This window comes from Xenopus tropicalis, chromosome 8, assembly GCF_000004195.4.
Source record: "Xenopus tropicalis strain Nigerian chromosome 8, UCB_Xtro_10.0, whole genome shotgun sequence".
Taxonomy (NCBI): domain Eukaryota; kingdom Metazoa; phylum Chordata; class Amphibia; order Anura; family Pipidae; genus Xenopus; species Xenopus tropicalis.
Window position 1 is genome coordinate 83,138,799 of NC_030684.2, and position 25,485 is coordinate 83,164,283.

A 25,485-nucleotide genomic window follows, 5' to 3' on the forward strand; every position below is an offset into this window, starting at 1 on the left:
ATTTTAGACATACGTCATTTTATTAATGCATGAAACATTCTGAACACTGCTATTGGCAGGACTATTTTTTCTGTGCTTTTCATTTGAATTAAGGAGGATGCAGTTGAGCTAAAGGTAGTCGAGATTTTTTAGGCATCAGTTTTTCTAAATGAAATTTCTTTATGAGTTACATGCACAAAAACAGATTTTTTAGTGCATGGAAACAGAGGTAAAACTACAGATAATGCAGACTGCAACTGTTTGGGGGCTTAGTAGATAAATGGGGCCCAATGGGACTCTGACTGAGAAGCAGTTTCATTAACAATGTCTTATACCCAAAGTTTATGGGTCTGTAAAATGATTTTGCTCCCCGACATCTATTAGTTATGTCATTACCTAGAGACAGCCAATTCTAAATTTTGCTTTGTAAAAGAGTTACATAGTTGCTTGTAAGTGACTTTTACTACCAGTGATATTTAAAGTGTTAAATCAGAATTTTTTTTACAGCTTTAATGAAACAGAAGAAGTATCAAAGCTGGCCAATTATCGTAAGATCTGATTTTTTGGCAAATTTTCCATGACATACCCACCTAAGGTGGCCAATATTGCGCTGATCCAGTTGTTTGACCCTAGGACCACAACAATAGGGATGCAGTCCATCAGGGTCAGGAGCACATCAATGAGCCGTAAGGGTAATATTTCAGGCTGTATGCTTATTTACAGTCTCGTACATCGTAGGAAATTTAACCACATATTCATGTATCTGAACCTTTTATTAATCTTTTAGCCAATTAAATGTTTAAATGATAGGTCAAAACAAAAAACGCCTCTGTTGTAGGCCCATGGAACTTGCTAAAAATAAATGTAATTGTTTTCTGTGGGCAAACAATATGGCTATGTTTAGTTTAGTATGTAGGATATAACCCCACTATAGGGTAGCAGCTGCAAATCAATTTGTATGACAGGGAACTAAAATAGAAGGGATGTGTAATTCACTGAATATGTTAATTAGTTTGATAATTTTTAACAGTTAGGGAACCTAGTAAATTTTAGGCGTTTTTCAGTTTTGGCAAGCATAGGAGAAATCTTATAAGATTGCCCCTTATCAAGTTTCTGTTACACTGAAGCACTTATCTGGTCTCCACACTCCAGGTTTAGGAATGATGAAGTTACCAGGGCAACCTGGCTATTTACAGACCACAGTAATTGGTGGTTGCATCTGAGGACTTCAGTTTCACTCAGAGCTTCTGCAGGACCTACAGGATTATTTAACCACTTGCTTGAAAGAGGGAACATTATTAGTGTTGGTGGTTTAATAATAAATGAAAATAATATAGCTAAATCTGTAGTGCGCTATTAGAATTACCATGTGCACAAGAAAAACCGTGCTGTGCACAAACTTAGCTGTGATGCAACAAGTATCATTTTATGCACTTGATAAATAAATAACAAATGACTTAAACATGAGCATACACATGCAGTTTCTTGGAAGTCATTTCAACTGTGCAGCTCTTGACCAAATGAATCATGAATATGAATTATATAAAAGTAATCATTTATTTAAGAAGAATAAACCTAAATATTGATAAGCACAAATTGCATATAAGAGGGGGCCATGCTGTTGGTAGCTTAAAATTGAATGAATGCTGTATAACACTGTATTTATGCATGCCTTCTGTGGGCAACTGGTCAGGTTTCAGCTACACATTCTTCTATAATGTTACAGATTCAGCTATGTACTCTCCTAGACATTGTTGCAGTATATACTATTTGGCAAGTCAAACAAGTACATAGTAACAGGTTGAAAAAACATTTTCACTGAGTTCAACCTTTTATGTCTAAGAGGGGGGAAAATTTCCTTTCTGACTCCAAGATGGCAGTCGGACCAGTCTTTGGGTCAACTTTGTACTGAGAGCTATTTTGAGTAGCTCTATTTTTCTCACTTGCTAAAAACCCATCCAAACCCTTCTTGAAGTTATCTTATGTATCTGCCAGTACAACTCTCACTCTAAAAATTAATATGGAACCTTTTCCAGTGAATGCCCTTATGTCTGCTGGAAGGACCTACTGGTAAATAAGGCATCATAGAGTTTATTATATGATTCCCCTATATTTCTATACACAGTCATCATATTCCTCACTTAAGCTCCCTTTCTCCAGCAAAAACAGCCCCAACCTGGCCTTTCTTTTTTCATAGCAAAGACTCTCCATGTCCTTTAACAGCTTACTTTGCTTCTTCTCTTTCTAATTCAGTAATATTTTGTTTGAGCTCTGAGACCAAAACTACACTGCATATTCTAGATGTGGCCTTATGGGTGCTTTGTAAAGGAGAAAAAATGCCCCTTTCGTTTTTGCAAATCTATACACCTTGTAATGTAGTTCCAAAACTTGTTTGCCCTTGACTGGTAGTGCTTGCTACGGGCAAGTTTATCATTTCCAAGTACCCAAGAATGTTACATTTGCTCTATAGTGAAATTGTTCAAGTTACAGCTTTGTAATCTGTGGGAGATTGTTAAAGTTTCATAATTTCAGTCATGTAGGGAGAATGTTTTTATTTCACCTATATACAGAATCGTGAGGGAGATTTTTTTAATATCAGCTGATGTGATTGTTGCAGTTTCATTTATGTTCTGTTGGAGAATGTTACTGTTTCAGCTCCATATTCTGTGGGAGATTGTTACCTTTTGAGCAGTCTGTTTTGTGTAAGAATGTTACCACATAAGCTTATAGTTTGGCAATGCTTCTGCCACCCTTTTGTGGGAGACTGTTACTGGTTCAGCTGTTTAACCTACAGATTGTTTTTTTTAATATCAATTGTGTATTCTGTTCAAGATTGTTAGCGCTTCAACTGTGCATTGTGTTGTTTAGGCTGTTTTATATGTAATTCATATTTTGTGGGTGATGATTTTTCTAGAGTATGGTTTTTATATGCTGCATGTATTCAGAGGCTTACTGGATCTCAAATTGGAATTTAAGATTTGATTTATTTTACTTGGAATATATCTAGAATAAGGTGTTCAGTTTACTCTAAACTACTTTATATAATTTTTTTTAAGTATTCTCCTTTTTTCTGTTTTGGGCACTTGTTTTAAAGTGCTCCTTTTTTATGTGATTCTTCCAAACTAGTATGCTTATATTTGTTTCAGTTTCTGCCCTGCACTACATACTGGACTCATTCAAACGTACAAAACAATTTTACAGATGATGTAATTCCGAATTCAGATCTGTATTCTGTGTGTGATTTCCGCAGTTCCAAGCTTGTGTCTTATCTGGGAACCTTCCATTTTAAGGACTTTCTATTAAGTAAATTGCAAATGCTAGGCTGCTGTAAATTACCATATGCAGTGGTTGACAGTGGGCCTATATGTACTTAAGAAAACTCTAAATACCAGGGCCTGTTTTGTATATGTTGTCTGTGCAAGGCAGATGTGCAGTGTTTCATATACCGACCTGTATGCTTTGTATAATTTTTTCTTTCTATCCTGTGTTATCTTGATTGCATGTTCTTTATTCTGCTCATTCCATGCTCCATCAGGCATCACACAGTTCCCAGCTCTTTGCTGAACTCAATCATTGCTTGGAGTCAATCACAGATCCTCTGACACTGCTGATATTATCTCTGTGTATTTTCCTAACAGAATGGCACAGGATGCAGTTATAGATGCTTAAAGGGAAACTGTCATGATTTTCATGTATACTTTTTATTTCAAAATTACACTGTTTACATAGCAAATAATTTACTCTGCCATTTAAAATGCTATTCTTGAACCAACAAATGTATATTTTTTTAGTTGTAATATTGGTGTGTAGGCAGCCATCTCAGTGCATTGCCTGAGCTTTCAGAAAAAGCCAGCCCTACACATTAAACCTGCTTTAAGGTAACCTATTGTTTTTTTTACACCCATGTATGTGGAGGAGTCCCAAGCTAGACTTGGATTTCTTACTATTGAGTGCTATTCTGATATCTACTAGGAGCTGTTATCTTGCTCCCTTCTAATCGGCTGCTGGGAGGGGTGGGGGGGAGGATATCTCCCCAAGTTGCAGCTCAGCAGAAAAGTGTGACTGAAGTTTATCAGTACACAGGTCACATGGCTGTGACATCCTGCGAAATGAAGAATATGGCTAGCCCCATGTGAAATTTCAAAATGAAAATTGGATTTCAATGCAGGATTCTGCTGGAGAAACTCTATTTATCGATGTGTTTTTAAATTCGGCAGAATCCATCAGGGTGGGTTCGGGGATTCAGCCGAACCCAAAAAACTGGGTTCGGTGCATCCCTAATTCCTTTAACATTCTCTGAAAAGCTGCAATGTAAAAGGCTGTTGACTGAGAATTATATTTGTTTGTTATGAGGTTGTAGAAATAGGATTATATTTTAATGTTAGTTATTATTTTACCAAATCTTGTGTTTAACAAATCCTAGCCCATGTCATGAAAAACAGCTTTCACAAGATAATATATATTGTAAATGTAATTTTTCAACTTGTGTTGGTTTATTCTGAGTGTTACCTAACTGGCTACATACACAAGCTATGGTGTTTCTACACAATTAAACATTAATGTATGCTTTTGGGCTTCTTTGCTATGGGGGACTTTAGAGACTTGCTCTGCAGGTGGGTCCTTGTTGCACAGTAATTTGTTTTTGACAGCATAGCATAGCATCATGACAGCATGGCAGCATAGCTAATGCAAGATAAGTGATGTCACCCTTAGATCTTTAGATGTTTGTGGGGACAACTAAGGGGGCTGTTACCTTGCCTGAGAGTGATGTGATCAAGCTGAGTGGGTATTATTGTTTATCGGTATGTATATAACTATATATTTTTATATATTTATATATATATATAATATATATATATATATATTCTTGAGACTGAAAATGCAATAAAATCACTAAAATACAATCAATATCAGTGCAATATAGTCACCATAATAAAATAAAGTCTTTAAACTGTATGATTAGTGTTCAAATCCTTTACGAAGGGTTCGGGGTTCGGCCACTTACCTGGGTACAAGTAGGTCAGCTTACCTACCATAGGTATGTTATAGGTTAATGGACTCCCTGCCATTTTTTAATGCTGTTAGATAGTAATAGTCAATGAATTTGTCCCAGGTCTTATAACTCATAGGAGCACTGAAGAAATCTGTTTTTCTCACAGTTTTCCATATTAGCTTTCCTAGCACTGCACAGGTTTTCTGACTAGGACTTTTTTCGGACTGTTATTTTTCATATAAACACAACTTCCATCCCCTTGTAAAATCCTTCTGCGACACTGCTGAAATTCAGTCTTGCAATAGAAACAGCCAAAACACATCCATTCTTATTTCCAGCCTAGATTACTGCAAGTTATCCTTTACATGCATTCTGCTCTACCATTTTCACAGCTCAATCTGTTCTAAATGCTCCCACTGAACTCTTTTATTGAACAGTCCATCTAAACACCTTTAAAAAATAAGACTTAGCTTAAAGGAGAAGGAAAGGTAAAATCATGGGGGGGTGCCAAAGTGATAGGCACCCCCTGGTGATTGTAATCGCTTACTTGATACTGCCGGCCAGGGCTCCTGTTAGGAGAAAACCGTACCAGCCTGGGGTAGCTGCAAGACAGCGTTCTTTTTCCTTCTCTTGTCTATCTTGGAATCTTTGGGCCAGCACATTTGCAGTAGAATGAAAAAGTTGGCTTTTTTGTTAAAGTTCGGGGTTTCACTGTACTGCATATGCGTAAGCGGCGCAAAGACAGAAGAAGGAAGAGGATCATTCTCTAACATTGTGGCACCCCCAGTGATTGTACCTTTCCCTTTTACTTTAAGATTGTCATAAAATATTAAATAAAATCTTAAATAGTATACTTCTATTACTATTATATTATTACTATGCCTGCTGTTGGTTAAGGTTTTGTAAGTCCACTGGTTTTTGTAAAAGCACTGCCAATACTCTAGCTATCAAAAACTGCAGGAAAGGATGGGTGCAATATAATCAAGTAGTTACAAGAAATTTAATGAAGAAACCATATATTATTTTAACTTACCAACCCAAGGTCATGTTGCTTGCAGGGTCATGGGGTTTTTGCTGGAGATTTATGATGTATTGCTCACACTCTTACTATAGCTACCTGCCCCCCATGCTGTGTTTATATGTAAAATATTCTTTAATGCATAATCAAAGAGCTATTGAATTATTGTGTTGTAAATAAGCTCTGTCTACCCTATTGGTAAGGGTAACACAAGGCAAGGACCTTAAAAATAAAAACAAATTGATTATGTACAAATCTCAGACTGATTTCAAGTTAATGGCCCCAGGTTTTGAACATTTCGAACATTATTGCCCCCTATCATCACAAGGATTATTGTCTCAGAGAAGGAGCAAGTCTGCACTGAGAGATTACTGGTAAATTTACTGCTGTCTGGGGGAAGAAAATTCAGTCCAGGCTCTCATGAGCGGAGCCTTTTAAGTGTGATAAGATCTCTTGAAATAAACACCTCCCTGCACAGGAGATTAAGGATTAGAAGTGGAATGTTGAGTACTCCCATTTTCTAGAAAGATGCAGTCATGCAGTATATAAAGTGACAGTAAGATCCAAAGGGAGTCACATATACAGTGGCACATTCTGACAAATCTTTCTAGAAATGGTTAAATCACATGTTGGAAAGTGTACAAATTCAAATTATGAAATGCTAAAAAATATGATATGATTTTGTTTATTATTATGGCATTATGTCTGTGGATAATTCTGGCCAAATGGTATGCAATAAAATGAATCTCTACATATATAGTCTGTGTATATGTATCTATATATATATATATTGTAACCCAGTTCAGCCAAGGTTGTGGTCAGGTAGCTGCGTAGGCATTGGGGGTTGTTGAAATCAGCCTATCCTGGAGTTCCAGAGTTTAATAATCCCCCACTTGTGTCATATAGGAGAGGATGTACACTTGGCAGCCAGTTGGTGAGATCAGACTATGGGGGGAAGACAGGGATGCAATGTATACTCTGAGGTGATAGGTCCAGGGTTATGTATCCTTGTCTCTCCTGTAAACTATGTTGCTGTGTGAAAAAGGGAGGTTTTTTTTTATCCATCATAAATGGGACGTAAATATCTATTGAAAGGACACTTTACATGTCTAACCAAATACATAGTATATGTGCTTGTCTGCCCTTGTAGTCTCCTTTATGTGGGGGAGACGATTTTGGTGGCCAAGACACATATATCACAGCATCAATCCACCATACAAAAAGGTAATTAGAAATTACCTGTGCCCAAACATTTCAAGGATATGGGCCATACAGATATGGATTTATGGTATTGGAGCATTTATACATTTATTACACAGTGCTGCTGAACATATGATAATTATTGGGGCGACTACTGACATTCAACTTATTTCCTAACCCTGGTCTTTGAGTAGAGCAGAGAAATCATTAGGTTTCATTAGGTCCAACCTTGTCCGGACCCTGTCTGGACCTTGTTAGGGAGGTATGGAGTTCAAGGCAAATCATTTTAAAGGAAACCAGTGTTTTTTTCATCACAAGGAGAAATGATTTTGTCTGTAAAACTTTAATAGCCAGACCAATAAATCACATTCCGAAAAACAATTGTGCACAGAGCTCAAACTTCACTATGGCTCAGCAAGTATTCAAGTGCCCATAGAAACTGGATAAAGACCCCAGTAAATAACCGGATACAATGTCAACTCAACCGTCCTACCATATGACCCATATATTACATATATAACCTATATTTATAATAGGTTATACATTGAATATGCTCTGTGTTTAAATGCAGTCCATCAGTTGTTTTACTCATAAATGTCTATGCTTCAGCTATTTATGTTCCTGAAAACAAAAATTTTGTATATTCATTTTTACTGTACCATATCATATCCATAAAAAGGCCAAGAGGAGAAACAGCAGAGAATTAAGATCTGTGACTCACTGTCGTCCCAAGTGGAAACCAGTAATTCCAAAATGTTTTCCTTGAGCAGCGTGACAACTTAAGCAGAGTGACAACAAACATATACTGTATGAGTACAAAATCAGCACTGTCAACCGAAGCCCTTCATTTTTCAAAAACATTTCTAACCCTTTGGCAACTGAGGTGCAGCAATATTTTGTTTTGTAACATATAGCTTAGTACAGATGCTTTTACAGAATGTCATTTAGCCATTTGCATCAGAAATCCAAATTTAGGAAATTGGTTGCCTACCTTATCACATGGTCTCATCATGTATAATTAGTAGTTGCAGGCTGTATATAAATCTATTGAAATAATTGCAAGCATACTTTTTAGTACATATAACAGTGTACACTTCTTATAATCAGCTTCTGTCTATATACTCTGTATCTGTAATTAACAACTGCTGTCAGGATGTTTTTATATACACTGTAATTAACAGCAAGAGCATTAGAAAATATGCATCTGAGGTAATATTACATTTGCAATTCATTTTCTTTTTCTCCACATTTCAGAATGCAGTGCTTGCAGCAAGGTAGAAATGAAACTAAAAAAGGAGGATGCATTGCAGGGTTTGTGGGGGTTTGATGGGTGTGTGGGGATAAACATGAAACTGCGAGGGCAGGCACAGAAAGCATGTAGGGTAAAGACCTCATGAAAACTGTCTTTGCAGATAATTATTGCCTGTAGGATGTTCTCTTAAAGCCAGTGGGAAGCATGGCAGGGCTGTTGGTACAGACTCACAAAGAAATCAGTAATCATAGAGAAGAGGAAGCAGTTCAGCTTTTTCTGTGTCCTGTGGTTGACACAACCCTTCTTTTCAAACATGGGGTATTTTCAATTTATAAATATCAGTAAACCGTGCATCTTCTTAACAGCTTTATTCTATAAATAAATAAGCATTTTGTATAAAATGTACAAGGTCCTCAAGATTTAATATTTTATTCCATAAGAAAAATTATTAAAAAGCATCTTGCAGCAACCACAGCTGTGTCCATCAGGAAAGGGAGAGCTTGGTCCCCCAAAGCAGGGAGGGATTGTATAGTGGGGATCTGCAGATCATGAGTTCTAGGTTGATGTGCTTGACGTTTCAGTGTTGAATAACAACATGTGCACCATTTAGTAGGTATAAAAGCAGAGTATTGCCTATAATAACTATGTACATAGCAGCTTCTGGACAAAAAATGTCTTTGGAACAGGACCGTGGCCTAGGCTAACTGGTATTGTTGAATAAAACTGTGTCTATAGCAGCAGTGGGAGTAATAACCTCTTGATGGATTGACAGTAAGTTCAGCATAGTGAGAATGGTGCCTGTAGCAGTGGATGCAATATCATCTAGCAAGGGGTACAAAATATAGTAGGGCAAGATCAGGCTTACACAGTTTGCAACACTTCAGCTGCTGTGGCGCTAAAAGTTGCAGCACTTGTAGATAGTTCTATTGAAACCAGTATTTCAACAGTAGCTTATAGGAGCTGTCTATCTTTTTGCAAAACATTTTTATATAAAAAATTTACATTGAAATAAGTAGGACTTTGCAAGTAGGCAACCCTATTAAGGGCCATAGGATGGACAGTACAAGGGGCCCCTTAAATCCAGTTTTCCCCAGTCCCAACCATGACTAAAGAAAGCCCTGATGATCCTTACTCAGCATTCATTTATATATGCAGGTGATAAAAATATTGCTCTCCAAACATGGTTTATTCCGGCAAAGAAACTGGAATGTAATGACATCCCTATTATATAGTGTACATGTGGAAAATAATTGCTTTTCATGGACATTGAAATGCCTTAATAATCCCAGGATGTTTCAAAGAATCCCTTAGATGTGAGCACAGGCAGATGTCTTTGAGGCCTGATGAAAGTTGCTGAGATGCATTATCCATAATCCCTAGATTGCTGCATTTATCGGATTGTCCCCATATATCTGACCATGTCTGTTCTCTCTTTAAAATGTTTATACTTGGATCAATATGGCCTTACAATGGTAACACTTTAGTTCTTTTCTCAGCTTTATGGTAGGAGGTAGGGGGAATGTCCTGAATTTGATTCTAAATATGTAAAATAACAGATATATGCTCAGATTTGCATTTAGGCATATATCTTCACATGTTTTAAGATCATTGTTCTCTTGTTTTTGTTTAAGGAAAATTATACCCCAGAATGAATACTTAACCAACAGATAGTTGATATCGTATTAAGTGATCTATTAAAGTATCTTACCATGAACAAAAATTGCAGTTTTAAGTCTTTTCCCTTGAGCCACCATTTTGTGATGGTCTGTGTGCTCCTTCAGAGATCATATGACCAGAAATAATGCAGCTCTGATTGTAACAGAAACAAGTGGGGAAGTAAAAGACCTAATATGTATGTGTGCCTTGGTTAGTTTGTGTGCACAGTGAATTGTACGATCCCAGGGCGGGGTAATTTACAATTACCCAATAGCGCATCATACTAAAATAGTATATTTTTTATGAAAATGGTTTATTTTGATGAAACAGGGTTTTACATATGAGCTGGTTTATGCAATATATTTTTTATAGAAACCAACATTGTTCGGGGGTATAGTTTTCCTTTAATATATGCTTAATTATACACATGTAGATAGGATGGCTGTGGCTATTATGTCTATCTGTCTAAAGTTTTGGATGTATCTATATATGCAATGTCAGCATGGGTACAGAGGCTGGCACCTGTACTGCTTTGCACATAAAGGATCTTATCTTGTGTTTATTATGGGTGTTATAATCTTGTCATTTGATTGGGCAGATTAGTTCAGCCCCTTTCAAGTTTCTTTCCTTTATAAACAAGCATTTTTGGCAGTTTGAGTGCCTGCATCAATATCGTGGTGCAGATTTATAAAATATGGCAGAACCAGTAACTGCTGGGGTGCCAAGAAGTACAAAGATGTAAAATGAAATATACAATTCCTTTTGACTTTTCTCATTGCTGGGCTGTTTACTTGGCATGTTGGTAATGGATGTACAGGCAAGCACATAAGGGTAAGATGTCTCTTTGGGAAAGGTGCTCTGGGATTGCCTTGGACAACTAACCTACATATTATTCTAGAGGTATGAGACAGGATCTGCTCTCCTGCTACTCACTTAGGGTTCCCTTATGAATTACCCTTACTGTTGTGCTTGGATCCATCTGCTTCTAAGAAAGCAATTAGCAGAACTTTGTTTTAACTTTATTTTGTCTAATAAAACTAGATCACACATACAGTAAACCATAGTCGCCAGTATGCATAAGGGCAACTGGGGTTAGCATTGTAGCTTGTGTCTCAGGTTATGTGGCTTGCTTTGAATGAATTATCAGTTGACATACAACCATAATATTGATTGTAAAATATAAGGACACTGCTTAAGCAATAAGAACATATTCATATATTGGATACATCTTATACACTGCCATTTCCCAGTTCCTCAGTACCACAGTGTCCCACTTAACCCTTATTAGCCTTAGCCCAGAACCTTGATGCTGGAATGGCAGTTGATGTCATCTACTTAGATTTTGCTAAAGCGTTTGATACAGTACCTCACAGAAGGTTAATGATCAAATTGAGGAATATTGGCCTAGAACATAATATTTGTAATTGGATAGAGAACTGGCTGAAGGATAGAGTACAAAGAGTGGTGGTAAATGGAACATTTTCTAATTGGGCCAGTGTGGTTAGTGGAGTACCGCAGGGGTCAGTCCTTGGTCCTTTGCTTTTTAACTTGTTTATTAATGAACTGGAGGTGGGCATAGAGAGTACTGTTTCTATTTTTGCTGATGACACTAAATTGTGCAAAACTATAAGTTCCATGCAGGATGCTGCCGCTTTGCAGAGCGATTTGACAAAATTGGAAAACTGGGCAGCAAACTGGAAAATGAGGTTCAATGTTGACAAGTGCAAAGTTATGCACTTTGGTAGAAATAATATAAACGCAAACTATCTACTGAATGGTAGTGTGTTGGGGGCATCCTTAATGGAGAAGGATCTAGGGGTTTTTGTAGATAACAAGTTGTCTAATTCCAGGCAGTGTCATTCTGTGGCTACTACAGCAAATAAAGTGCTGTCTTGTATAAAAAAGGGCATTGACTCAAGGGATGAGAACATATTTTTGCCTCTTTATAGGTCCCTGGTAAGGCCTCACCTTGAGTATGCAGTGCAGTTTTGGGCTCCAGTATTTAAGAAGGATATTAATGAGCTGGAGAGAGTGCAGAGACGTGCAACTAAACTGGTAGATGGGATGGAAGATTTAAGCTATGAGGTTAGACTGTCGAGGTTGGGGTTGTTTTCTCTGGAAAAGAGGCGCTTGCGAGGGGACATGATTACTCTGTACAAGTACATTAGAGGGGATTATAGGCAGTTGGGGGATGTTCTTTTTTCCCATAAAAACAATCAGCGCACCAGTGGTCACCCCTATAGATTAGAGGAACAGAGCTTCCATTTGAAGCAGCGTAGGTGGTTTTTCACGGTGAGGGCAGTGAGGTTATGGAATGCCCTTCCTAGTGATGTGGTAATGGCAGACTCTGTTAATGCCTTTAAGAGGGGCCTGGATGAGTTTTTGAACAAGCAGAATATCCAAGGCTATTGTGATACTAATATCTACAGTTAGTATTACTGGTTGTATATATATAGTTTATGTATGTGAGTGTATAGATTGGTTAGTATAGGTTGTGTGCTGGGTTTACTCGGATGGGTTGAACTTGATGGACAATGGTCTTTTTTCAACCCTATGTAAGTATGTAACTATGTAACTTCCTGTCTTTTTTTTAACATACTAGGGCTTTTTATGAACACTTACAAATTTGCCCATAGGTAGTAACCCATAACAACCAATCAGTGATTGGCTTATTTTAGACAGCTGCAGGTAGAACAATGAATGCAGCAATTGAATTGGTTGTCATGGGTTACTGCCCATTAGTAAATTTGCCCAGTGTTGATAAATGGCCATGACTGTGTTATTTCTTTGGCTGATGTCAGACGAGGCGTAGAGTGGATATTTTCGGCAAGCGGAAAAACGCTTGCTGAAAATTTTGCCCTATGCCTCCTACATGTGCCTGCACCCGAATGAATGGAATACGCTCAGGTGCAGGCACATGTAGTGGAAATACACAAAAAAAAAAAAAACCGCGAGAGTTTGAAAGTCTCACGTTTTTGGGGTATTTCGGCACTTTTCCTCTTGCCGAAAATATCCGCCCTACACCTCGTCTGGCATTAGCTTTAGGGGATGTGTCCTCTGCACATTTAAAGGTGTATAATAAAAATCCTTTGCAAATTAAACTTGAATTTTTTAGGAAAACATTCACACATTCAATACATTTATAAATGTATTGAAAAATCTGCTGTCAATCATAAATTAGATGTCCTGCCTCTATACCTCAGGCATAAAGGTGGGGCAACCAGTTACTTTTACTTTCCGTTCAGCACTTTCCAATTTTATGCATTTTCAGTTTTTTAAAAGTTACTAGTAAATGTATTTCATATTAAAAGCAGGATCTGTCTGCCGTTTGCTGTTGTTTTATTGCGGGTCCTGACTACATGTAACAATGAAGCAGAAGTCACCTAACCTCCAGCTGAGACTCCAGGTTTCAGAATCTGGATTAACGGACATATAATGAAAAAAATAACAGAGATGTGTAAGACATTGTGGGAACTGGAGTCTCAGTTGGTGGGAAGCTGATTACTGCTACTTTGTTTAAGTAGTATGTGTAGTCGGACGCAATAGTGCACAGAATAGAATAGTTAAAAATAGGCAAAAACTGCTTTTTATGGGTGTGTAATATTGTTAAGCATTCGACTTTGGCTGATATTGAAAGTGTGTTAGAATTAAACACATCCAGTCAATTTAGGGGAATAACCCAGGATATTAAGCATATACTGTATATGGAATGAAGTAGGTACTATCAATAATGTGGCCAGAAATGTTTTAGACCATAGTAAAAATGCAAAAATGAATAATAAATATGATTTGAGTAATTCACCTGGATCATTCAGCAACCCAGTGGAATGAGTGCATAGATTACTGGACAGCAAGAACTTGTTTGCACTGTTGCCCTCCTGTAATGGAGATGTCTAATGTTTTGTCATTGTCAAATAAGACAACAATAAAAGGTTAGGAAAGAAAATTATGATAAATCTTTCTGCACTCTCTTTTTAATATTTCGTTGCTCTTTTTCCATATCCCCTGCTTTTCTATGCCTCCCTCTCTCCTCCCTGTCTCTTGCCCAGTTTCTTCAGGAGCAGGCTATGATTAATATACATAATTGTAACAAATTGTCGCTAACTGCACCAAATCGCTCTCCCAGCTGCTGGCCGGGAGAAGTGCTGACGCTTCTCTCTGCATCTATAGAAAGTAGAAGAAAGGCTCCAGTCGCAGCAGGAAGCGGAGCGCAGAATGCCGCGCCCCCACCCAGCCTGCACCTTTCATTCTGCAGCTGGAGGTCTGAAAGGGAATGTTTAAATGCAGATTGATCCCCTGTCATTATGATGACATTGCATTTTTATCTGTATTAACCCATTGTGCCTTGGAAAAGCTCAGTGTTTGAAATCTATTTTAATATTTTTAGTGTAGCAATTGGTTCTAATTATCGGGTTTATTAGAAAGATTATTGGAAACTGCTGTGTAAAATTTGCATCATTTTGTGTAAAAAAAATCTCTTATGATTGATTGTGCAATGTGTTTTTTTATTTGTATTTAGAACCACAGCACATAGACTTGATTATCTTTGCTTTTAGCCAGATATCTATTCAGCAAACACCCTTTCATCCCTTCTAGGTTAGGTTATTATTATAATTATTTGCTTTCATAATAAAGTATGTATGCCATACATTCCAGGTTATATAGGTAACGAATGAGATGGGCCCACCCTTTTAATCCACATTGCTGCATTTTAAAAATAAAACTAGTGCATTGGCACTGTTGGAGGTTACTGGCATATAATTTTACTTCCCCCCTTTTCATTTTTCAGTCTTGGTCATTTGTCACTTGGCATGTCACAGGTTTTCAAAACTGGCCAGGTACATAGACATATTTAAGAGTTACTATATTCTGAAAGCAGTTCCACATATCTGCGCTGCAGAATGTACATTATGAACTATAATGCTTAAAATCACAATATGCTTTCCTATTTGGTATGTTGCCCATAGCGTATATGCATTTGAAAAAGTACTTTTGTGAAATGCCAATTGCAGGGCCCTATTTCCCCTGAGGGCACCCATAGGCCAGCGTCCTATGAAGCCCCCACCCCCTACCCCCACCGCATTGCGTGCATGCGCATCCTATGTCTCTGTGTATGGAGCACAGGGGACAGGGTGCTTGCAGATTCAACATTTTCTGTGTGCCCAGTCCCTAGTGCTTCAGATGTGAGGAACCTTCAGGTGTGGCTGGGCACCATGCTGCCCTAGGCCCAGGCCGTTGTGGCCTTGCCACAAATCCAGGCCTGGCTAAATGCCAAGATAAAGTGCTAGAAACATCAAAAAAACATGCTGAGGCATTTATGCCAAATTTTATTAGAAATTGTGCTATTTTTATAAGGGTTAACTTGGAGTATGTGAAATCAAAATTCAACCAAAATATCATATTGATCCCTTATAAGTCTCAGCCACCTTCTAAAATTTTGACTTTTTCTTCAAGAGACCTCCTGGCTTTACAACATTCTCTTGCTAAACTGTTGCCACATTTAGTCGCCCGTATTGCTTAATATTATTACTTGCTAACCAACACAGCCTACTCAACCTATACCAAGCAAAAGACTTAATTTGGCATAAAGTTAAGGTCCCTGTATATACTGTTCTAGTGGATAGGCCTCTTCATAAGATGGTTCAACAAAGTATTATCATGATTCTAGTGTTATTGTTATTTTTAAAGCTAAACTAGCTAATTACAATAATACAACCTTTCTTTTTACGCAGCTGTTATTCAGATACCATATTTTAATTTAGTGGAGTTCTTTTGGATATTAACTGCTTTCTATGTAAACATTGTATTTGCACAGCTCATCAGTACGGTAATGAATCAATAATCATTCATACCATATTGAGTGAAAGTAGATGGATGTGCTTCAGTAACTGTGACTGGTACAGGTAGTAAGACCAGGCACTGGATCATGTTGTGTGAATAGTCTGTGGAACTTGTGCTAATGCCTTTTGCACTTCTCCGGGGACTGAAATCTCGGTGTCATCAGTATGACAAGAGAGGAGCAGCTGCCTGAGCTGATTATAAGGGATGGTTGCAGAGCTACTCTTGGTGTTTTGCTGGGGTGAGAAATCTGAGGGCAGCAGAGCATATTATAGATTTCTTTTTATTCAGCCAAGGCATGCAGTGACCCATGAAATGCACCAGAGAGTCTCAGGTCATCACAGAAAATCCATAAACACATTCTTGCTCTTTCTGTGCTTTGTTTAATTACTGGTGCAGTGAAGATCTATTATTAGAGGTTCCGAAAAAGATCATTAATGTGTTTTTTATTCTGTGTGATACAATGAGGAGGAGGGCAAGCTGTTAACTCTTGTGTTGCAGGGCAGCTGCCTTCTCTGCCGCAGACAGACGTGAATTTCAGATTTAGTCTTTAGTCCCAGAGGTGCCTCCAACTCTAAATTGTATTCGCCTCTGGAAGAGAGGTTAAAATGGGCTTTAGGTCTCAATGGTACTAAGAAAAAAATACTTATTAGGGTTTTTATAAATGAGAAAATGTAACATACATGTTAACAAGGGTTTAAAAATATAACTGAAAATGATTTTAGGTAAACTGGGATTGGACCAAAATTATACTGGAGAGTAGGCAATTTCAGCAATGTATATCAGTCTGGTCCCTGCCCCAATAGTAACTGATCAGCACATATGCAGAAAACCCTCTGTACTGAACATGCACTGATTGAGGAGTCTTCAGGTACCCACCCCTTAGCTCCACTGAGCTTAGAAGTACCTTGTGGCAGTGTGTGTGCCTATATGGTAAATATGGCCCTGGCCAATTTGGGTAATAGGTCATGGACATGTTAGTACTAAATAATAGTGGAAAAAGCACTACTACCTTGCTAAGTTTTCTTTTTCTTTGTAACTTAAAGAAACCTTGTAAACCTCTGTAAAGTGTAGTGTAGTAAAGTGTAGTGTAATAAAGCGTAGTTTAGTTCTCAATTTTTTTTGCACTCTCTGGCATTTGTTACCAGTGTATCACCTTGGCTGTTAAATTGGACTTTTCCAGTGATTGGGTTTTTCACTAACTACCCCCATTCTTATAAAGACACTTTTCCTGGCGATAATATGCAGCCCTTTTATCATACTATCGGCTTCCTATGTATGTCAGTTATTTTATTTTGTAGATTATAGTTAATAGGTCCATTAAATATGGATTGTGTAAACCAATACTGAGTAATGGATAGTGCTCCAGATGTTATTGAACTGTTGTGGATGCCTGGTTTATAAATTATGCCAGCTATGTTGTGTACATCTGTTTACTGTAGAAACCAGGCAGTGCTGGGCACACATAGAGCAGAACTGATGCATTTTTCTACTAATTTGAATAATTGAATCAAGCCACCTTTGATTCATTAAGCAGATATTTAAAATCAGCCACATCTGAAAACAAATTCTGTAAAGACTGTTTTTATAATGATTATTATGTTATTTATTAGCTTGTGAATATCTATAATGGGAGTTCACTGATGGCCTTATAATAATTACAGAACTTGGCCCTGTATATCATGCACTTTGCACACCTCACTTGGTGCTTTGTAAGTGCCGTGCTCAGTCTTTCACAATCTGCTAAGCTCAAGGAACAATGAGCTTCCAAATGATGCAGATATTGGTCCAATCTTTGTGCATCCTGAGCACAAAGGGAAAGTGCTTTATCAGCTTGCGTAATGGTGGGAATGACGTACAAAGCATTTAGACACAGTACACAGTAGTACGGAGTCTTTCATTAAACCACAGACATAATATAAAGCTAGGACTAAATGTTTAGCATTGTGCTTTTATATTGTATGACCAATAATGTGCTTAGATAATTATACTGTACTTCATTTCTCTGTCATCTGTCACCAGATGTATGAAAATATAGTCAGCTTTTTCCCAAATATATGACTAAACTAATAACTTTTTTGCATTTTCTGCAATCTTAATGTACTTTTCCTTTTATCCATCTAAAATAATTTAGGCTCCATATGCATTGGAGATTTGGCATGATTTTAGCTTCCAGCTTGCGTAGCAATTACTCACACTGCTTACTTACCTTGCTGATTCTTGGACAAAAGTTGAACTGTAGTACACTGTAGTGACTGAGGTGTCTTGATATTAGTATACTTTCAGAGATCAGTATATTCAATGCTATTTTCTTTTTCTTGGATATAACAAGAAGAGGTGAATTTGTTGCAACCACAAAATAAGAATTACATCCCGACTGATTAATTTTATATAATAATTATACATTAAATTTGTTTGCTTACTCTGTGTTTATGAAGTTGGAAACTCGCATAGCACAACTGTATTACTGTTTAGCTTTTCCAGAAATAACTTCATCATGAAATAGTGTTTCTCAAATTGTGAGGCTGCTGTCACACAAGAGGCTTGCATATGAAACTTGTGAGGTACTGGTGGATTCTGTCACATATTGCATTATGGATATTTCCTGACATAAAACTTGTCCTTCACTGTACTATCTATGTAATGTTAGTTAAACTGTGCTAACTACACTTACCCCACCCTGCAGGATCAATATACCTTCATATTCTGCTCCCATTCTTACCACCTGTATCTTGGCCATTCCCTGCCTTTCTCTTTGTGTCTGAGAATATAGATAAAAGGAATTTTGACTTCTTGAATTGTAAACCCACCTTTGCTACAGCAACTTTGCCCTCTGGGCTATCGCGTTTCTGGGGTGTAAGAGGTTAGTTGGAGAAGACATCTGTCTTGTGCTGATAAGAGCATGTAGTGGGAGGCTAGTTTTGGCTCATTAGACTGTCTCAATCTAGTCACTTGCTATGTCACGGTGAGCTGTTCATATTTACAACTTCAATGTCACTTAGTGCCTTTATCTGTATCAGCAACCAAATGGTTAATGTTTGCTGATTTTCCAACATTGAGATATAACAATGGAACCTATGGATCCTAATGAACACCTTTTTATAGATGACGACTGTACAGATTATGACTGCAAGTGTAAAGCTAATGGCTTGGATTATCAGGCTTTTTAAAAACATGTTGTAAATGAAAAAAGGTCACTGAATTTATGTAATTGAGAATGTGTTGTTATATTCTTGGTAAGGCCTGAGGCCTGTGACAAAGCTGCTTTACAGTCTTGTTCAGAGAACATTGCAATACAAAACAGCTTACTGAGAAGAGTAAGCTGGAGGCTAACTAGCTGCAAGGATGCTCTGCATTATTGTATTTAATTAGTATTAGACATGTTTGCTCATAAACACTGTTTTTTAAATCTGTACATCTCGGACCAGGTCATTGTGCATAGAAAACCTTTATTCTTCTTATATTTTCTTGTTTCCTTATGATCTTTGCAGCAACAATTTTGTCTTTTATAAAAGCAATGAAGATACAGGATACAGGTGAACCATAAAAAAGGCAGTATTACAGGATGTATTATATATATAAATTACTCTGTCACCACCACTCATTTACAACTGTTGCTCATTTTAGTAATTAATTTCAGATTCATTATTAGGCCATCATTTTCCTATATTTATAATTCACGCCCTTGTCTTTAATGGACAAAGAACTGTGTCACAGTGTGGGGACCTCTGCTGGCCATAACTTAGTGCTACATATGTCCCTTTGCAGCTGTCAAGGACATAGAAGCCGTGGCATCTCTCTGAGGCCGTACCTATAAGATGACACAACTGTCACACACAGTGACACAGTTAGTTAAATGGGCAGTCAGTGCACCCGAAAATAATGAACAACCCCATCTGACTGTATAGTTTGCAGTTTTAATTCTCAGACAGAAAAAAATGATTTTCCAGGGGCGTCTGCTGTGTCTGGATTATGTCATTTCCTAATGCACCAACCTCCAGCAGCAAATGCCTGAATTCATAGCAGCGTTTTTATGGTGATGTCAGTAAATAATGAAACCATTTGTAAGCCTCGGAGTCATTGAAACAGAATGTGTTTGTCCTGCTCTGTCTGTTCAGTTTTCATTTCTGATGTAGAAAGTTCCGTATTTGCATAGATGTGAGTGCCTCATTTCAGCAGACTGTTGAAAGGCTGTAATAATAGGATAGGAATCTCCCTTTCTCAGTTCAGTCTTCAGAATTAGGGACCACCAATCATGCTTGGCTTACCACCCAATACCATGTTATTTTTCTAATGTGTTCTCTTAGGAACATCCTACAGTATACCTTTTGATGCTGGGATTTTCTTTGGTCCATTCCTGTACGTTTGGTAACTGAGCTTTCAAAATATTAACCCTTTAAGTTATATTGCAACATTTACATTTTCTGTCATCATTTTTGGTAATGTCGATGATGGGAACTATGGTAACTCAATGTGGTATTTTGCACCTGATTCCTGAGAAATAAGAGATATAATATGGATAAAACATATCTGCCTGAATTGTTGAGGACCATAATAATTTTGCAGTGGGTCCCAGAAACTGCTGCTTATTTATGGTATCACCCAGTGTTAAGGTGGTCATACACTATAACAGGGATCCCCAACCTTTTATACCTGTGAGCCGCATTTAAAGGGAAAAAAGTGTTGGGGAGCAACACAAGTACGAAAAAGTTTCCTGGGGGTGCCAATAATAGCTATAATTTGCTACTTAATAGCCCCTATGGGGACTGGCAGCCTACAGAAGGCTCTGTATGGCATTATACTTGGTTTTTATGCAACCAAAACTTCCCTCCTTACCAGAAATTCAAAAATGAGCACCTACTATAAGGCCATGGTGAGCAACACCCAAGGGGTTGGTGAGCAACATGTTGCTCACGAGCCACTGGTTGGGGATCACTGCACTATAAGATCTGCTCATTGGGCTGTCACCAAACAAGTAGATCTTTTTTTTAATCGATATGACTACCATAATATCGGAGTAATCCGATAATTTGGCTCTCAGGCCAAATGATTGTATTACAATGACAAGAAAGGACCTGTCAGGGCAAGGACCGCATTGGTGAGCCGATGTGGTCGCTGATCCAAGAGGAAAACCTGCCCAATTGACATTTGGCCTATTTTAGGCCAAATATTGGTCAGGTACTCCAGTCAGGGGTCCCCATAATTGGGCAGATAACCTTCTGCCTGTGTATGGCCAGCTTTAGTTTGCCAGCCAATTGCCTATTCATTGCTGCGGCTCAAAACTGGTCTAAAGAATATAACAAATGTCATACTTAGCTGCTTGCCTTTAAAATTACTGTAAGTCAGGCTGTAGATGATTTTTAATTTTTATAACACATAGACATGAAATAGTTATAATTAATTTACAATTTATAAGCTATGAGAGTGTGCATAATAACCCATACCATTTTTAAAACTCTTTCCTATTAATTTGCTTTTTCCCTCTCATCCACTCCCACCTCTCTCTCAGTGTTCTCTCGCTGCCCCTCCTCTCTCCACCTTCCCTTCTATGTCCCTTTTTCTCCTTTCCTATTGAAATGTTTCCTGCCCTCAATTCTCAAGTGCATTTGCTGCAGTGCTTAATGTAAGTACAGCCATGTTCGATTAGCCACATTTAACAGAGCAACAAGTCTTTATTGTGTAATAAAGTGTCCTATAGATCTTTTCCTGCTCTTGAAAGCATTTTACCAGCCACTGAGTGTGTCTAACCTGGCCAGGTTTGCTGTTGGTGGGGTTTTGATGGGAATAAGATATACTATGGCTCATCTATGTAGTTAATAAATGAGCAGTTACTGTCGTTTAAAGCACAAGCTCTCCAGACAAACCTTTAATATAGGAACAAAATGAGATGTTTACATCTCTGCAATATGCAATAGGTTACACTCTGTATAAAAATAAAGAGGAGTGTAAAAATCCATATTGATAACATATAACACTTGTAAATCACTTTATACTGGAACTGGAAGCAAGTTGACTAGTGGCAATACACAGAACCATAGTAAAATTTGTTTATCTACTATCTTTATTGCAGCTATAGCATTAAGTCAGAAATGTCTGGTCTGTGGCTGACCAGGTATCTGAATGCTGAACTGTAATTCTCCGACTTTAGTGTTTAGAATCGCATGATTGTTCTTGTTAATAATTATTCTTTTTCTTCAAACATTTTTGTGGTAAAAATGATCTGCAAATAGAGAGTGGAAGCATATGCTGTATATAAACTCTTATTGCTCTTATTGCTCTTATTGCTATTCCCAGTTTTGCCAAAGTTCTGTAAATAAAGTCATTTTTTTCCCTCACACATACTCTACCTTCACATCTTGGCATTAATTTGGTAACCTAAGGCATGATTGGCAAACCAGTAACCTTCAGATAACAAAAATGCCAGAATCCCATTCACAGCCAAGAGCTGTTGGGGGATACTGGTTTCATTTTTTTCATTCATTCATCTAAAATAAGGCAGGTTGCCCATCCCTAATAAAAAGTCTAGCAGTAGAAAACATGACCAATTATAAAAATTGGATAAGGCAGGCCAAACATATATCATGTTATGTTAGACTTGACAAACAACAAATGAACATGTATGTTTGGCCATACATGTTCAAGATTTAGTCATCTTCCAACAAATGTTCGGATATTGATCGTATGTTTAAATGCAATGGACTAAAACTAACATTTAGATTGAAAATGCAGGATAAAGTACTAAAAATAACAAATCGGAGGATGTTCTGAACATCAAATAATTGGCAGGTAACAATGGTATAAAAGGGATGTCCCAGAAATACATTGTAGGTCACCCAAGGATATCATCAATGCAATACATACATAGATTTCATTGTTATCTGCTGAAACTTGTCTGATCAACTAAACGACTGATTGCCATCATACGAAAATTATCAGGATGATAATTTGGAGCCCATACACAGTCCGAAAACCATATGAAGCGTAGTTTTGTACAATTATATTGGTGCGTGTACTGCTTTTAGATTATATGTAGGTTGGCATAAACAGAGCTAGATATTTGTTGATAAAATTTCAATTGTGCTGATAGGCAGGAAGGATTTAATGGAGTTGTGTATTCTTATTTCAGTTTTCCTAGGGCTGGAGGGTTTTATCTATACATGTGCAGACCCCAACAAACTGACTCCCTCTGCAAATGCAGACTTCCATTTGCTCCATCGCTTAGTTTCCCGCAGGCCAGCTGACTGTATGTTGATTTGAGCAGAGAGGGCAGCGGTGTGAAGTGTTAGATTTCCTGCAAGCTTTCCCCTGGGACACTTTATGTAATCTTACATGGTTACTGGCGGAGAAAAAGTCGCAGCTCCTGGGATTTTGTTAGCAAACAATCTATACTCAGTTTACATTAACATTGGTTGTTGGTGTGTAAAGAAAACAGCTCATGTTCTAGAGGGAGGGAGGAACATTTTTATGAACCTGTTTCACAACAACATAGTTCTTGTAAGGTTACAGTGATCCTGACTTTGGATGCTTCTTGTAAATAGGATAATCATAAAATGAATGATGGATTGTCTGTTAAACAGCAGCCCCAGTTATATGTAATGATTAGTGTCAGTTTTTACAATAAGGATGCATGTCTTTGCACTATTCCTAGGGTTGTAGGCAATTAATTCTAGAACTCAGCTGTAGTGTTTTTAATCATCCGTTCATTGTCTTATTTTCAAATAGGTACAAATAGACATTGAAACATTTTAAGGGGTAAATCTGGGAGATTCTGAGAGGACAAAAATGAGCTTTATTAAATAAGCACATCAAGATCTAATTCTTCATTGTTCACAAGCTTACATTAAAAGCAATACATTTAAATGGTACAAGGAAGGAATATAAGGGAGAATTATTTGCTGCAAATTGTTAAACTAGGGACATAACAAAACAAGCATGTGTGCGTGTTGTGAGTATTAATCAAACGTTGTTCTCACTAGTTACTGTTAAGGTGGAACTGGAAATATTGGGCATATTGATGTCTGAAAAATACTGCAGAGCAAAGAAACGGCATAAGGTTTTTATAATGAAGCAGTCATAGGGGAAGATTTATCAAAATGTGAGTTTAGAGATTAATACATAAAAACTCACATTCTATTAATTCCTGTGGAATTTTTAGAAGTGTATTTATCAGTGGGTGAAAGTCAGAGTTCACTATTTGATAAATTTGTTTCTAGAAATCCCATAGGAATCAATAGAACATAGGTGAGTTTTTATGTTTTAAGCTCTAAACTCACATTTGGATAAATCTGCCTTTTGGTGGTTATATAGTGCCCTACCACACTAATTTTGTAGAGGCAGGTATCCCTCAGAAAAAGTCTTAAGCGCTGTAGACATTTCACATATATGGAACTGTATTATGATATTCAATCAGGTTTGCAATCTATGTTAAAACTATAAGAAAGTTTTAAGAGCCTCAGTTTGAAAATCATATCCATTTCAGTTGCTATTGTCTTCTTTGCCTAATTCATAGTTAATTCTCTGGCTGTATATACATTTTCACATCATACATATTAATACAGAAATGGAGTTGTTGGCCCAATATTCAAGACCTTTTGTACTTCTCCTGCAGCTAGGGAGGAAAATGTGGCTACATTCCGTGGTTCCGAGTATTTGTGCTACGACCTTTCTCAGAATCCCATCCAAAGCAGCAGCGATGAGATCACCTTGTCTTTCAAAACGCGACAAAGGAATGGGCTCATTCTACACACTGGCAAGTCTGCAGACTACGTCAATCTGGCGCTTAAGGGAGGAGCCGTCTCCCTAGTCATCAACTTAGGCTCTGGTGCCTTTGAAGCTATTGTAGAACCAACCAATGACAAATTCAATGACAATGAGTGGCATGAGGTCAAAGTCACCCGGAATTTACGCCAGGTAAGAAAGTCAAGGGACCATTGGTAAAGCCTTGTTATGCTAGTATAGGAGTAAAGAGGTAAGAGGTGGTAAATTAAGTGGTGACTTTTATTCATTAAAGTAAGAACAAGAGCAGAGATGAATTATCGAATAGATAAGATCAGAAATAATGTATTCATGCCCTGAACTGGTTTTTATCCTCTTCTCATTAAGATACAGTTGTTACATGTAATTGTTTTTTTATTAATAATTAAAGTTTCTAGGTACATTTATTGTCAACTATATGCTCAAGTGCAGTGGTTTTTGGAGGATTTGATTTGCTCCCTAAGACCCATCACTGCATTAATGTCTACATGTTTACATGTGTGTGTACTCACACTGGAATTATGGCCTATTGTAGCATTTGTACTCATGCCTATTAATTTATAGCATAACTGTTTATCATCTTAACAGAATATATTTTACATAGCATATAAACATTATCATTTTCTCTCAGTTTGATAAAGACTACTGTAAATGCTAATGCATTTTGTAACAGGCATTGCATGTTTCCTGATCTGTACAGAATTCCAAGTTATACAGTACATATTGCTTCAGAAACTTATGTAGTGTTTATATGTGAAGGGCTTGGCCTGGAAACTGATAACATATTATTTCAAA

General features: G+C 37.4%; 1 protein-coding gene across 18 annotated transcripts in view; it reads left to right on the plus strand.

Annotated features, from left to right (window-relative positions):
• Positions 1–25,485, plus strand: part of nrxn3 (neurexin 3) — a 290,056-nt gene that overhangs the window by 60,435 nt on the left and 204,136 nt on the right. For all 18 annotated transcript variants that reach the window (XR_001925157.2, XR_001925158.2, XR_004219588.1 and 15 more), the window contains one exon: positions 24,545–24,846. Coding sequence is in view for 15 of the 18 variants with exons in the window: in XM_031890853.1 (XP_031746713.1) it covers positions 24,545–24,846 (302 nt within the window). In the remaining 3 variants the exon portion in view is untranslated. The remainder of the gene's footprint in view (positions 1–24,544; positions 24,847–25,485) is intronic.